Consider the following 17,021-nt stretch of genomic DNA (forward strand, 5'->3'; position numbering starts at 1 on the left):
TTTAATGAATGAATCTTGACTTAGGCCCAAATTTTAAATGTTAAGCGCAGGTTAATTTTCAGCAGCTGAGTTTTGATATCAATTCAAAACTCCATTGCTGAAAACAAAAAGGGCCTGAGGTTTTAAAACTCCCAAACCTCTCAACCATAGCAGATGGGAAACTATGGAAAAATATACTACCTGAAGTTAGCCTGCTGAGGCCAGCTAAGTGGCAATATTAGCTGTCAGATCAACTTGGGGGTGGGCCTGCAATGGGGCTGGGAGTAAGAGTGAGACTGAGAAAGCCTAGGATTTCCTTCTGTGGGCCAAGGCATCACTACTGCTTCTCCTGACCCCATAAATGAAGCTTAAAAAAAATTTCAACATACCCTTTAGCACCTCATTGGCCTAGACCCATTTTCTTGCTGGGTTGGACAGATGGGAAACTCTCTGCCAAATCATGTAAAGTTTTTCTGGTAAAAATAGCCATTGGGTCCAGTTAACTATGTCGGGAAGTGATATACATAAGGTAAAATGGGACCTTGTAGCTTAGGGTGGACGTTGTTGCTACCTGCTCAGTGAAGCAGATTAAAATAGTTGTAGTTCACCTCCTGCTAACTCCATTTTAACTGCCCGCTTGTCCAGTTTTTGATTGGGTGAGTAGGGTCAAAATTGCCATGATCCGTTCTGGATTTGATAAAAGAAAAGCATGCTTCAGTCCATTTCCAACACCACCCACCTCACCTACCACATCCATTCACAAATGCAGCTTTGACCTAAGAGTACCAGGGAGAAACGTTTTACAAAGATATTGGGAATCCATCACGGGTTTTACTTCTCCCCTCCATTGAAAAGTGTCAGATCATCACTTGCCCACAGCAACATGTATAAAATTGGGAACTCAGGAGGCATTGACAACTGAACCAAACATGCAGGAGTGCGCACTGGTGATTGATCCAGCATACACAAGAAGACAGAAAACTCAACAATTAACGTTTAGCATAAAATAAACTGAGGGAGCTTTTAATGTAATGTTTAAAAAAAAATGAATCTGCATCTAAAAATTGTTTTATGATTTTTCAAATCTTCTCCTTTGAAGAACAATTTAGCAACTAAATGGCAGTGGCCTTGAATCGCTGGGGACGAGCTCATTTCTGCCAGTCCGGGAAGCCACGGCTGAACTTTACGGTTGTCAGGCGGTTAATTGCCTGAGGCCATGGCTTCTGTTCCCATGAGGGAGGATGTCCCACGTCCACAAGTGCCAGCCAATCAGAGGGCTGGGAGAGCTCCAGTCCCAGTAGTGCCACAAGGAAAGATGGCCACTGCTGGGATTGCAATCAGTCCCCAACCATGAACGTTGCTGGAGGCTGAACTAGAAGTTAAGTGGGAGGGCCTCAATGGGGCCGGTCAGGCAAGTCTCAACAAGGATGGGGAGGCAATTGAAAGGCGAGGGGGGTGTTCAAGCTGGGATGGCTCTCTCCACTTGGGCGCCCTCTGTTCACCCTCCCACCCTGGAGCCAGACTGCCAGGATTTAACTGTGGCAAAGGGAGGAGGCCCTTTGGTGGCTTTTAGTTTGCCACTTAAGGACCTCAATTTGGCCTGTTGCTGCCTACTCTGCTGCTAGTAAAATGCTAGCAGAGGCAAGTAGGTGATGGGCATGGTGCTCCCTCCTGGCCATCCGACTTGATTTTGCACCCCCACCGCCCCCCCCCATCACAGTCCCCACCCCCCACCCCAAAGACACATTCCGTCCTGCCCTCCTGGGGTAGGGGTAGGGGTGGGGGTGGCTGGGGGGGCCTAAAATTCCAGCCTAATTTTCCCGAGGTGATGGGCAGATGACTTGCTACAATGTCTCTGTCAATTTTTCTTGGCTCCTCCCTCTCTTTGAGGAAACATTATGCTTGACTTTGTCTTTCCCCTCAATTCACTCAGCCTCTGCCCCCAGCTTCTAGGTGAGGATTAGGAACACCGTGCGCTTGAGAAAGCTGCAGCTGCAAAAACCATGGCTAACCACTCGATGATGCGGCACATCAATGCACTGCAGCACAACATCAGCAGACCAGCATGAGTGTCAATCTTCTTTATTGTTATTTTCAGCACATCCAGCTCAAAAGTGACTGACAAGAGGGCTCCATGCCTTCTGCATGATATTCGGACTTACCTGTATTTAATTGGGTAACAGTCTGATTCTGACTATTGCGGATGCTTACTGTAACGTTCCTAGAAGACTGCAGGTGAAGGGAGCTGTCCTATAATAAAAGCAATATCAGAAAAAAATATTGTTAGGAATATTCCTTTGAGGATTAGTCTTCATGGCTATTATTGGGGCAGTCGTGTGTTGTTTATGCTAAACAAGGAATAAGTCAAGGTAGGGGATGGAATTTAATGCCCTCCCCCATGGCAAGTTTGGTGGTGAGCATTTAATTAGGCAAAAGGGTGCCGAGTGGTGACACCGCCACCGTCCCACCACTCCCTGAATAAGTCCATGGCAAGAAGGCCCGTGGACAGCCTTTCCGCCGCATTGTCAATTGAGGCCTCCGAGTGGACAATTAATGCCCACTCAAGGGCCTCACCCTGCTATGGGCAGGGGGACTTGCTATCTGGGGAGCATGGCAAGCAAACACGTATGGGGTTGCTCACGGGCTCATTCGAAGGCACTCAATGCTTGGCTGAGGGACCCAGCAATGGAAAGGAATGCCTGCCAATGGCCCACCCCCCCTGTTCTTGCTGCCACCACCAGCCGCGGCCAACACCCCCACACCGTACCACCCCAACTCCCCCCCACCCCCAAATCACTCATCTGTGGCCTGGGATCCAGCATGATCCTGGGCCTCAGATGGTTGTACTGGCAGCGGTTACCAACTCTGCAGTGTTGTTGCCGTTCATAGCACTTTTGGTCTCTGGTTGGTCGGCAGCTCTTGGTGGGCAGGACTTCTGCCCCTGGGTCCTTGATCCCAGGGGTGGGGGTTGGCGGGCTGGTGTCAGGGAAAGCCTGCCACTGGCTTGTCAAGTGCCTGAGTGGAAAAAGGTGTGACCACCCTTCCCAGAAGGAGGCAACATGGGGTTCTCACTGGCTTTTCAGCTGGCCGAGAACACCATCACCTGAACAAGATTCCACACAACATCTCATCACCTTAAAGGATATCCTAGTTCTAGGGGCAACCACTAGCTGCCATGTTTGAGCAATTAACAATCATTGTATCACAGAAGTAACATTAGAAAAAAATGCACAGTGATGTTCCGATGTACAAATCTGAGCATTGAATAAACAGAGAAATTAGCTGTATTAGATAAATGGAAAAGAAAAGCAGGGCGTTAAAGGGATTGATCTTCATGGAAAATTATCTGGCAAACCTCTTAATTGTTTCTGGAGACAGAAACACCAATCGATGCACTGAAATGTTTCAGTGACATTTTTACCATTTTGCAGTGTGTGTGAGCTAATAAGGAACATATCTGAGACATATCTTGCTCTAAAGACAGTGTCCTTCATTTTGAAACTTCATGGGAACAAGGACTTGTCTTTAACCATGATATTTTCTAATATCTACTTCATAAAGATGCTTTTAGTAGTACACAAATACTTCCCCCTGATGTCAGCTAGGTCAGCCGATTTAAAATGGGATTAAATATCATTGATACTTTCTTTGGCTAATTAATAACTTGGAATACTTGCCATGTTTGTTTCATTAAAGGATAACAACACAGTAACACTATGTGATATGCTTTATCCAATAGCGGTTCCATAGGATTTAGTATTGTTGACTCCTATACTTAGTAATAATTCATAGTTGAAGAGCACTTCTATTTACACAAAGGTAAACCCTTGTAACTGTAAATCATATCTGTGTTGCCACACAGACTGACATTTAAAATAAAAAACCATAGCTCATTATTATAATAAGAAAACATTTCCCAGCAACCTGTGGAAAAGGCATTGCTTGCTTGATCTGTCCAAAGATCGACCATGTGAAAACAGACAGTGAATCACGTGCTGCAAGAATCTGCTGTCAATGGGACACATCTCCTTTAACTCCTGCTGGTGAAACATACATTTCCTGGCCTCCATGAGGAACATTACGGGCAGAATTTTCCCGTTGGCATGCGGGGACAGGCCCCGCCCGCCCACGTGTAAAATGACGCGCGGTGGGCGAGCATCCCGATCTCACCGCGCACCATCGCAATATTTGGGAAGGCAGGTGCACTATATGTTTGGATGCGCGCCCACCATCAAATAAAGGGCCAGTTAAGGCCCTTGAGGCAGCAATTGATTTTGATTTTTCGCAGCCCATGTGATCTTCAGGGCATCACATGGGCGCAACGGACAGGTGGGTGGGAGATATTTGTATAAACCTCATCCACGGGCGGGATAAGAGGGGTGAGTGGGGTCGCGAATGTGATGTTTGAGGTATTTAAGTGTGAAAGTAACTTATACTTGCTTGTGTGAGCAGGAAGACTTCAAAACTCATACCAGCTGCTAGAACAAGAGGAAAAGCTTTGCTCAGGACTCTACAGTAAAGATCATTTCTGGGACCTGCAGCCTTCAGGAAGCCTCCCCTTAGCCTGGGAATGGGAATTGTGGTCTCCACTTGAGGCACCTCCTCTGAGGAGGAAGGGAGGGCCAGAACGGGGAGGAGGCCAGGTGTCCACATTTAGCCTCCAGGGGAGCCACCTTTGGGAAGAGAGGCGCAGGCACAAAGGGGTGCAGGGCCAACAGGAAGTCCAAGGTGGAGGGGGGCCGCAGAAGACGCTAATATCCTGCTGCCAGGGTATACAGGCAGCAAAGCAGCTACTTCAATATGTCTGAGGTCCAGTACCGAAGTTCAAGGGAGACAGTCACCTCCATCTGTCAGATGATTTGCCCTGAGATCTCCACAAACTGTGTGGTTGGGCACCCCATACCAGTGGCTCTAAAGGTCACAGCTGCCCTCAACTTCTATGCCTCCGGCTCTTTCCAGGAGTCGGTGGGTGATTTCTGCAGAGTCTCCCAAACAGCTTGTGTCACATTTGTGTCAAACAGGTGACAGATGTTCTATTCAGGCGTGCATTGACTTTCATCTACTACCACTGGGATGATGCCAGTCAGGCCGAGCGAGCCAGAGGCTTTGCAGCAATTGCTGGCTTCCCCCGTGTCCAGGGTGCTATAGGCTGCACACATGTGGCCATCAAGGCGCCAGCAGGTGAGCCTGGTGCCCTTGTTAACAGGAAGAGCTTCCACTCCATGAACGTGCAGATAGTGTATGATCACACGATGCTGATTCTACAAGTCAGTGCAAGGTACCCAGGCAGCTCCCATGATGCTTACACACCCAGACACTCCCAGGTGCTGAGGGTCTTCAGTGCTCCAGCCCGGCTGGATGGATGGCTGCTGGGTGACAAGGGCTATCCCTTCGAAAGGTGGCTCATGATGCCTCTCCACCATCCAAGAACAGAGGCTGAGCAGCGGTACAATAGGAGCCACGGTACCACAAGGGCTGTGGTAGAGAGAATCATTGGTCTTCTCAAGATGTCTTTCCGATGCCTGGACCGCTCAGAAGGCACACTCCAATACCCCCCAGATCGCGTGTCACTGATAATGGTTGTATGCTGTGCTCTCCACAATCTGCCATTGGGAAGGGGCGACGCAGTGGACGAGGAAGACATAGACGCAGTTGCTCCGGATGCACACGATGAGTCCAGCAGTGAGTTCGAGGATGAGCACGCACAGGAGAACGCTGAGGGGGTAGACACTGACCCAGGCATACTCCAGGGAGGCAGGGACACCTGGGAAGCTTTAATCCAAAGACCCTTTAGCTGGCACACCACAGATGGACCTTCAACACACGCCAAGGCTGCAGGCTCCACACTCGATACCAGAACGCTAAATCTGCCTGGATACTAACATGAACTCACTCATAATATCATGGCTTCCAGTACACATGCAGAAGTAAGGAATCTGGCGCACGGCAACATGTCAAAATTTATTGAGTGAACAAATGTAACTTCATAAAGCAAAACAAAAACAGTGTTGGGCATCACACCAAGTCTTCCAGAAAGTACTGTGGGCCAGCACAAAAGCACCAGTGAGAAACCCGTGGTGTGCCTAAGGTGCCTTAAATTTATGTTTATGGATGCTACGTTTAGGTGCTCTCCCCTCGCTGGCACTGGCATCTGAGACAGCCTGCTCACTGTGCTGACCTGTTGGCCTCATTGACCTTGGTGGATGCCCTCTGGCCCATGGAGCCTGTGCTGGCCCCGCCTGGGAGGGAGCTGCTAGTTCCACAGCTGGCTTCTCCCCAGTCGCCGTAGCCTCATCGGACGCTACGGTCACTGGCAGAGGGGCGGAAGAGCTGCTGCTCTCATCCAGAGCGTCCTGAGAGGAGCCCACACAGACGACAGGCAGCTGCTGTGCCAACGTGAGGTCACTTCGGACCTCCCTGCTCACCGTGGATGGATGGGCACCGAGCTGGGAAACTTGGTACCCAAACCATCTCCCACACTGACACTGACCAGCTGTGGCCAATGCTGCTGTGAGGGCTTGCAGGTCCGAGCGCAACCCCAGGAGGACTTGGTCGTCCCACGTACCCTGATGCACTTGCAGCTTTTGCTGCATCATGGACGACTCCAGAAGCACATCATCAGCCACCACCCGAGCATGTGCCTGGTCCCCAGCAGTCCTCCGAATGCCAGTGCCCTGGGCACTCTCTGTCTCTGCCCGCATCTCAAGCGAGTGTGAAGTGCCGTCACCGCCGTGCCTTGGGACACTTGCTGAAGATTTAATTCCCACCGAGGGGCTAGTATCTGCGCTGGTGCCTGCCTGGCTGAGATGGTGTGACGTTGGTGAGGACATTTGCTCGAGGGCTTCAGGGATGAGGGGTGGGCCCTCTGCCTCCTCCACCCGGCCCTGCTCCGGAGATGCGGAGTTGCTATGTGGGGTTTGGGAGATAGGGTGGCGGTTGCATTAAGTGACTTGAGACATCATGATGCTCACCCTTCCCGAGCACAGGAGATCATTTAATCTTTTGCGGCACTGCTGCCATGTGCGCCACCTGCCACCTCCTCCAGGAGGGCAGCTAGGCACTCGACAGAAAAATGAGGGGCACACTGCACCACTGGCCTACCCTCTGGCCTGGCCTGCCCTGATGACCTACCTTCTGGCCTAGCCTGCCCTGATGGTCTACCCTCCAGCCTAGCCTGCCCTGATGGCCTACCTTCTGGCCTAGCCTGCTCTGATGGCCTACCTTCTGGCCTAGCCTGCCCTGATGACCTACCTTCCGGTCTGGCCTGCCTTGATGGCCTACCTTCCGACCTGGCCTGCCCCGATGGCCTACCCTCCTGCCTAGCCTGCCCTGATGGCCTACCCTCCGGCCTGGCCTGCCCTGATGGCCTACCCTCCAGTCTGGCCTGCCTTGATGGCCTACTTTCCGGCCTGGCCTGCCCCAATGGCCTGCCCTCCGGACTTGCGTCACGAACATTGCCCCCCTCTGCTGAGCCCTTCTCCCAGCCATTGTGAACAGCCTTTCATTTATTCAGGCCACTGGTCGCCATTAGACCCAGCAGTCTGAGCGTGCTCACCACCGCCCGCCCATTCCCGCTATGCATGAGAGTCATGAAATTTGCTGGGACCGCCCACGTAATATGGCAGTGCGGACCCGATCATAGGTGGTGATCAGATCCACACCTCCCCGCGCTCGGTCCAGCACAGCCTGCCCGACAAGGGGAAAATTCTCCCCTAAAAGGTAGTAATTTCCAGATTACTACCTGAGCCTTGAGATAATTGGCATAGGGTCAATAAGATTAAAGAAGTAAGTGTGTGGCTTTAAGATTGGTGTGGGAGAAATTGATTTGAATTCATGGGACATTGGCACCAGTACTGGGGAAAGAGGCAGCTATTCCGTTCGGACGGGCTCCATTTGAATCATGCTGGGACCAGTGTCCTGGAGAATCGCATAACTAGGGGTGTAGATAGGGCTTTAAGCTAAATAGTGTGGGTGGAGAAGAAACGAGTTGACGTTCCGAGTCCTCATGACCCTTCGACAGAACTGAGTTCTGTCGAAAGGTCATGAGGACTCGAAACGTCAACTCTTTTCTTCTCCGCCGATGCTGCCAGACCTGCTGAGTTTTTCCAGGTAATTCTGTTTTTGTTTTGGATTTCCAGCATCCGCAGTTTTTTTTGTTTTTATATTAGTGGGGGTGGAGGGTTCAGTTGCATGGAAATATAAAAAATCAAAGTTTAAGGACAGGGTAAGAGTAAACATTAATGACGAGGCTGATTGTTACTAAAAAGTGAAAGGAAGAGACAGAGTGTGTGAATACCATATTGCAACAAAGAATCATATAAGAGTAGGGAAAATTGACAATAGGGCAAAATTAAAGGCTTTGTATCTGAATGCACATAGCATTCGGAATAAAACTAATGAGTTAACAGTGCAAATAGAGATAAGATAGATTTGTTGGCAATTACTGAGATGTGGTTACAGGGAGAACAGGTTTGGGAGTTGAATATCCAAGGGTACTCAGTGTTTCGGAAGGATAGGCAAGGACAAAAAGGAAGTGGTGTAGCTTTGTTAGGAAGAGATCAGTGCTATAGTGTGGAATGATATAGGCACTGGAGAGCAAGGCATAGAGTCAGTCTGGGTAAAAATAAGAAAAAGGAAGGGAAAGATATCCCTAGTGGGAGTAGTTCAGCGGTAGGGCACAGTATTAACCAGGAAATACTGGGAGCATGTAAGAAAGGCACAGCAAGAATCATGGATAATTTTAATATGCACATAGACAGGACCAATCAAATTAGCAAGGGTAGCCTCAAGGGAGAGTTCATAGAGTATATTAGAGATTCTTTCTTGAAGCAATATGTTGTGGAACCAACCAGGGAGCAGGCTATTCTGGATTTGATTTTGTGTAATGAGATGGGATTAATTAATTATCTCATAGTAAAAGGTCCTTGAGGGAAGAGTGATCATAGCATGCTAGAATTTCGAGTTCAGTTTGAGAGCGAGAAACTTGGGGCTGAATTTTTCGATGCAAAAATGATGCAGTTGACAATGGGGGGAACCCTTGACGTCTTCCTGCCCCATTTAAATCATCAGGAAGGTGGGGGGACAGCGCGATCAGCTGTCCACCCGCTGACCTATCAATGGCCAATTGAGGCCATTGACAGGATAGTTAAAGCAATTAAAGGCCCTGCCCACCCAACCTTAAGGCTGGTGGGCAGGCCAGGAGCCCCAGCGGGCTTCTGAAAAAACATGAAACCTCATCCACTGGCGGGATGAGGTTTCATGTCAGTTTTAAAAAAGTTTAATAAAGTTTTTGTGCACTTTATTAACATGTCCCATCTCGTGTGACATTGTCACATGAGGGGGACATGTTAATAATTTTTTTATTTTTCTATTTTTAGAGTTTCAAAAACTTTCAGCAATCTCCCTGAGGCAGCACTTAGTCTCAGGGAGATGTGCACTTTTTTGCGTGCATGCACATTTGGGGAATCCCCCCCTGCCTGCACAGGAAGCGCATAGCGCTTCCCGTTAGTGGTCACGCTGGGTGAGCCTTAATTGGTCCGCCCACGTAAAATGGTGGCGGGGCCTGTTTCAGTGGCAGCGACTGGCTGCCCACCCGCCGCCGCCAAGTCGATTGGGCCCGCCCGTCCATCAAGGGCAAAATTCAGCCCTTGAGTCCCACACTAGTGTTCTGGAGTTAAAACAAAGGTAACTACATAGGTATGACTGGGCAGGAAGACTACAAGGTGGGACAGTTGATGAGCAGTGGCAGATATTTAAGGAGATATTCAACTCCTCCCAAGTAAAATATATTCCAAAGAGGAGGAAAGATGGTAAGAGGGGGCAAAAGCATCCATGGCTAAGCAAGGCAGTTAAAGACAACATAAAGGCACAAACTAAGGCATACCTAACTGCAAAGATCAGTGGCAGGCTGGAAGATTGGGAAACTTTTAAAGATCAACAAAGGGTTACTAAAAAAATAAAAAGAGCAAAGGTAAATTATGAATGAAAACTAGCACAAAATGTAAAAACTAATAGCAAAAGCTTCTACAAGTATATAAAAGGAAAGAGAGTAGGTAAAGTGAATGTTGGTCGCTTGGATGATGAGACCGGGGAGTTAATAGTGGGGAACGCAGAGATGGCAGAGATGCTTAGTAAATATTTTGCCTCAGTTTTCACGCTGGAGGACACTAGTACCACCTCAATAGTAAGAGCATAGAGAAGGAGGGACTTAGTACAATCACCATCACTAGAGAAAAAGTACTGAGCAAACTATTGGGATTAAAGGATGATAAGTCACCAGGACCTGATGGCCTACATCCCAGGGCCTTGATGGAAGTGGCAGCAGAGATAGTGGATGCATTGGTAATAATATTCCAAAATTCCCTGGATTCTGGAAAGGTTCCAGTGGATTGGAAAAATGCTAATATAACACCCTTATTCAAAATGTTGAGGGGGGGGGGGAGGGCGGCGCAGTTGGGGGGTGGGCGGGGGGCAGAAAGTAGGGAACTATAGACCAGTTAGTTTAACATCTTCCTTTGGGAGATTGTTGGAATCCATTATTAAGGAAGCAGTAATGGGGCACTAGGAAAGTCAAAATGAAATCCATCAGAGTCAGCATGGTTTTATGAAGAGTAAATCGTGTTTGACTAATTTGCTAGAGTTCTTTGAAGATGTAACCAAGCAAAGTGGATAATGGGGATCCTGTAGATGTAGTATATCTGGACTTCCAGAAGGCCTTTGATAAGGTGCCGCACAAAAGATTAATACACAAGATAAGATCACACGGAGTTAGGGGTAATATATTGGCTTGGATAGAGGATTGGCTAACCAACAGAAAGGAGAGAGTCGGGATAAATGGATCTTTTCTGGATGGCAAGCTGTAACTAGTGGGGTGCCACAGGGTTTGGTCCTTGGGCCTGAACTATTTACAATCTATATTAATCACTTGGATTCAGGGATAGAAGGTACTATAGCTAAATTTGCAGATGACACTAAAATAGGTGGGAAAGTAAGTTGCAATGAAGAAATAAGAAAATTACAAATGGATATGGACAGGTTAGGTGAATGGGCCAAAATTTGGCAGATGGAGTTTAACGTGGGATTATCCATTTTGGTCGGAAGAATAAAAAGGTGACTTATTATTTAAATGGAGAGAAACTTCAGAATGCTTCAGTGCAGAGGGTGGCCTCGTGCATGAATTGCTGAAAGCTGTTATGCAGGTAATAAGGAAGGCAAATGAAATTTTGACATTTATTTCTATAGGAATAGAGTATAAAAATAGGGAAGTGTTGTTGCAACTGTACAAGGCATTGGTGAGATTGCAGCTGGAGCACTGTGCATAGTTTTGGTCCCCTTACTTGAGGAAGGATGTAGTTGCATTGGAGGCTGTTCAGAGGAGGTTCACTAGATTGATTCCAGAGATGTGGGGCTTGTCTTATGAGGAGAGATTGAACAGGTTAGGCCTATACTCGCTAGAGTTTAGAAGGATGACAGGAGATCTAATTGAGTTGTATAAGATGATAAAGGGGATAGACAAAGTAGACGTGGAGCGGATGTTTCCCCTTGTGGGGCATTCTAGAACAAGAGGCCATAGTTTTAGGCTAAGGGGTGGTAGATTTAAATCAGTGATGAGGAGGAATTACTTTTCTCAAAGGGTTGTGAATCTGTGGAATCCACTACCTCAGAGTACAGTGGATGCCGGGACTCTGAATAAGTTTAAGGAGGAGGTGGACAGATTTTTAATTATTAATGGGTTGAAAGGTTATGGAGAGAGGGTGGGAAATTGGAGTTGAGGCCGAAATGCGATCAACCATGATCGTATTGAATGGTGGGGCAGGCTCAACGGGCTGAATTGCCTACTTCTGCTCCTAGTTCTTATGTTCTAAAAATTTTCAATTAAGTGTTATTATGGAATATCCTCTTAGAATTTTTTTCAGAAGTTAAAAAGGCATTAAAGAGTTAATATTAACCTTTGCCATGAAGTATGCAGTTAAAGTCTACTGTCAAGAGATTTAATAAGCTACTTTAGCTATTGGTTCACCATTTAAATGAAGGTGATGGTGGTGTTTGGTTAATGGCAATTCTAAAAACACAGTAAGGGAAAATGGAAAAAAAATGATGGTTGATATTAAGGGTGATAAACCACGACCCCCTATGTAACATGGGAAATGTTGAAAGAGAAACGAAAATAACCACAAAATGGCCATGTAACTTTAATTATTCTGGAAATTTATCAAAAGGTTCTGTTTGTGACAGGTGTTTCCCATCTCTATTGAACAATGTTAGGAAATTGTCAATACAATTTCTTAGAGACTGGAACCAAGTTTCTATTCAATGTCTGCCAAGGTCTACATTAAACAATCATTTCAAACACTAGAGTTATATTTTCCGCCATTTGCTAATTCCAAGAAAAATGGGTCTGAAGCAGGAACATTTCCTTATACTAAAGCTCACTATTTTACTAAAATTAGTGAATAAAGGAAATGCGCCCCAATGTCTTAATAATTATTGCAAGGCTGGTCTATAATTTTATTTCAAGACTCAATTACACAATGAGCGTTTAAATCAGCAACTTAATGAAGAAACTGACATGGGTACTGTGGCTTTTACTGGTGCTTAGCAATGAATTATTTGGTTGTTCTGACAGAATAATTCCATTTATTTTGACCCCTACTCTGCTCTTCTGTTCATACCCTTCCACTGTACTGTCCCACAGGCATTGGCAGGATTTCAATACTTCTGCTAAAAATGTCCCATCTTTATGCACGAGCCTAAACAGTGTGTATCTGGTCATAAAGCTAAGAAAAGCAAGACAATCTAGGTCAATCCTATCAATATCTACAGGTGTACACTTTCTCAGTAATAGCAATCAAAAGGGGGAATCTTAGCTGCCTTTCATCCTTCCTACCTGGGAACTAAAGGTGTTCCACCACTCTCCTAAGAGAGACCTGCTAACAATGCAGAGTAACATGCAGCTGTTACGAATGCCAGACTCATCTTAAAGTTGAAAGCGGAGGTCGGAATGCGCAAATCCCGACAAATCTTGGAGTTTCCACACATGCGCAGATCCGCACTTTTAAGTTCTTTGGGCCTATCGCACCTGTACATAAAGGAAAACAGCGTGAAAACCCAGGCCATGTGACTGGGAGCGGAGTGCCATTGAAGATAAGAGTCCCAGGCAGGGGACAGGGAGAGGGGATAGGGAGAGGTCCCAAAAGAAGAATCCCAGACAGGTCCCAGTTAACGTGAAAATCAGGAAAAGAGCTGCAGTTAGCAGACTTTAGCCTTGATCATTGAAGAGGGCTCAGGAGAACCCCTGAAGACTTAAGACGGCAGCAGGAGGTTGGTGACTCCATGCTGCAGGCTGCTGGAAAGAAGCTCCCCTTTGAAGCAGTAATGTTCTGCTTGGCTCGTCCAAAGAGCTGAAGTTGTAATTGTGAGTTGGTGCTTGAGTGAAGATTCAGGACTCCAGGGGAGCAGCATCTCAGGAGGCAAGATTGAAACCTTGCAAGGGGGCCATTGTTGATGCCATCTGAGTTGGACCGACATTTGGGAAGAATTTCCAGGTTAGATCTTCGCAGGTGAAGACTGGAATCCGTATGAGAGAGACAGACTTTCAGTGAGATTGGTTGACTCACAGGGCTACTGACATCTGGGAGGGTTTTTGAGAAATCCCTGGACTTTTTCTTGGTCACATGTGTCATATATTGTGCAGTGTGGTGGGTTCAACCACAGTTTACCTGTTAATTCACATGTACCTCATATTAACCCTAAATGTTAGAACATAAGATAGGCATTGTAAATTATTTTATATTTCTGACCCTGTATCATAAAGCTTATTTTTGTTTGTTCAAAACATGTGGAATCCTGTGGCTTTGTTCACTGAGTAAGTGTCTTCAATCTCAAAATTTGTCTATTTTAAACAAAATGTAATTGGTTCCTAACCGATTCTTACCAATACCTTGGAGGCCTGGTCAAGGATCATAAGAAATCAAACCTGGGACAAGTGGGAAAAAGTTAAAATTAAAAGTGCTTTATCTGAAAGCAAGAAGCATTCATAATAAAATAGGCAAATTAATGGTGTGAATAGATAAATGCATTTGATCCAATAGCTGTTACAGAGTTGTGGTTGCATGGTGATCAAAGGGTTAGGAATTAAATATTCCAGGGTACTTGATGTTCTGAAAGAAGAGAGAAAATTTGGTTTATTATCAGGGCTGCCCCTCCTCCTTTTCCATTAACATAAGGGCATAATGACCACCTCTGTCATTCCTCCAAACCAATCATTGAAATGTATCAACTTTTTAATGGCAAAATCACTTACATGTCAAGAAGTGACTGTAGCTAGAAATGTTCTGTATCACAAGATGACACTGAGCAATGTGAACAATGTTGCCTTGAAAAGAATAACATCATAATGTCCTTATGGCAATGAGAGCACAATTGCCTTCCAGGTCAGAATGTTCGGATTCAAGCTCCACTCCAGAACGCTAATAATATAGAATGACAGTCCAATGAACGTTGGACTTCTACCTCACTAGAATTTTCCAATTTATCCTCTTGTAATAATAAGTTTAAAAATGACAGAGAGCATTGAGAAACTGAAAACCAAATTGTATAAGTTAACAGTGCAAGTGAGATGCACTTTAAACTGAATAGCCATTGAAAGTACAGATTTACTTTTTGATTCCTGTGCACTGCCTGCATAATTATTTGGGACTGAGCTGCTTGTGTGGTATTCAACTTCTCTCACTCAAACAGTTGCTGTTTCTGACCTCACTATCTGTACAGTGCATTAAGTTAAAAGGCTGAAACAGATGGTAAGGCAAAGAATGATTTTGGCCTCATTAGATTCCAACCATATACAAGAAATTTTAATTATCAGTTAGCAACAGATTTATTATACTTCAGCAAGACTTACTCAATGTGGCTAAAGGCAGCTACTAGTACAGTGAGGCCTGTCAATAAGATCAGCATAGACCACATTAATAACTGTGCAAACAAAAGCAGGATATGGACAAAAAGCAGAGCAAATCCAGTAGAATATTACAAATGAGGTACAAAAGATAAAAACATATAAAGCAACAAAAAACATTGTGTGATTAAGCTGACTAAATGGATTTTTTTATTCATTTGCACAAATTTGTTGTTGCTGGATCCCCACTAGTCACAATCCCCAACCAGACAACAATCCCCTTCTCCAGACTCTCTATCTCCTATCTCACAAGGTTCCCTCCAACTCTATACAGTCTCATATTTGCTAATTATTTCTTGTGTAAAATCTTATCAAATGCCTTCTGATAGTCCATGCAGACAATATCCATGCGTTAAGATTCTTCCAGTCTATCCTGAGATAGCTAAACTCATCCAACATTATTGCCACACTGTTCTTACAAATTTCCTTGAACTATCTAAAGAACTGTCTCTATCCCACATCCACTATTCAGGGGTCCATATAAAGCAAAAGGAATTGTATCATTTCACTTCCAATTTCTTCATTCTATTCTGAATGAATTCTTCCATCCTTTTTCTCTCTCTATCCTGAAATGTTATATCCAGCGTTATTAACGGTTCAATGGCATTTAAACTTCAGCCATAGCTCTATTGTATCTTATTCCTCTATGGATATTAATTTTTCTAACTTTCCAATTTTACTTGGCTACATTGTGCTTTCACATACATATGATTAAACCCTGACTCTTTTTTTGCTGGAATGTTGACCTTTAGTTTTCTTCTCAGTTTTTCTGCTGGATTCTATATCCTGCCCATTCCACAATAATGTTTTTTTTAAATATCTAACTGTCTCAGAGCTAGTTTTTTTCCCCCTTTTCTCCATGGCTGTTATTTTCTCACTATTTATTTTATCAATGCCTTTCACTTCTGGTTTAAATCAGCCCTCTGTTGTGTGCAAATGACTGTCATATTTGTCTGAAATTGGTGACTACCAAAGTAATTTATTGTGTTTCGAGATGTCTCAGAGTTAAGGAAGATTTTCCAAACAAGGTTTTCAGAATGCACGCCTCTTTGTGGGGCTGAAATCCATCAAGTGACCTAGGTTGATCTGACCATTGATTGAATATTATTTAGGAACTCTCACACTTTCCTCAGCTTCCTATTCTATTTCAGGCAAAGAGTACGTATTCACTCTTTGAATAATCCTCGCAGCTTTCTATTTCTGGCATGCTGCCTATAAATGTTTCTCATTCAGATATATGGCGTGCTTTATATCTCTAACACAACACACATCTCTGAAATGTAGTGATGAACATCAACACCTATCTCATTTAATTGGGGGCGGGGTGGGGGGGGGGCCTTCTCTTTGATCCTGTGACTTTGTTCCAGGTGTTATTTTAGCTAGGGCATCTTAAGGCTTCCTCCATATCTTCAACTGTTCTATATTTGCTTTCTTAAACAACTGCCTACTGACTACCAGCAGCTTTATCTTGTGTCGGTACTGAATTCCCATTTGTGAGGGTAAGGTTGAGCTGAAGCTTTCCAGCAGTCTATAATCCAGTCACAGTTGTTTCGTGGTTTAGTATGACCTGCTAAACGATATAAAGTTGTGATAAAACACATACATTAGTGAGCAGAATTTTCTCGTCATTTTCAGATGAACCAGAAGCTTTACTGCATAGCTTAAATCTTTGAATGAACTTAGTCCGCTCCTCGGGATTTTCAAAATTAAAAATCTCTGGGGGCACTTAATTGAAATACTGCCATATTTTTCTTGCACTGTGTTTCGGCTGCAGTCATTCATTAGGTGCAACTTCTACTTTACTCCCATTTAAACTCATGTAATTAGACCTCTCACATTTAGTCTGAAACCATGGTCTCATGAGGCAGAAGACTGCCAAAGAGTCAAAGACATTTAGTCTGATTTGTTTCTTTTAGTACAAGCTGGTTAACTGCTATCATGCAATGCTGTGAGTACTTCCAGTTGAACAAAGAAATTAGTGCTATTAAGATAAAGATATTCTACTTCCCAGCAACTCAGTCGAAGGTGTCATGTGAGGTTTCACTGTATAATAAATGGAGAAATCAGTGTGACAAACTCCTCCCCCCTC

The 17,021-nt window shown here is 45.1% G+C and overlaps 1 protein-coding gene across 2 annotated transcripts in view; it reads right to left on the reverse strand.

Moving 5' to 3' along the window:
• The window catches only part of sgcd (sarcoglycan, delta (dystrophin-associated glycoprotein)), a 222,435-nt gene that overhangs the window by 71,304 nt on the left and 134,110 nt on the right, over positions 1-17,021 (reverse strand). For both annotated transcript variants that reach the window (XM_041194274.1, XM_041194275.1), the window contains exon 4: positions 2,142-2,229. In XM_041194274.1, the coding sequence (XP_041050208.1) occupies positions 2,142-2,229 (88 nt within the window). The remainder of the gene's footprint in view (positions 1-2,141; positions 2,230-17,021) is intronic.

Source organism: Carcharodon carcharias, chromosome 8, assembly GCF_017639515.1.
Source record: "Carcharodon carcharias isolate sCarCar2 chromosome 8, sCarCar2.pri, whole genome shotgun sequence".
NCBI classification, from domain to species: domain Eukaryota; kingdom Metazoa; phylum Chordata; class Chondrichthyes; order Lamniformes; family Lamnidae; genus Carcharodon; species Carcharodon carcharias.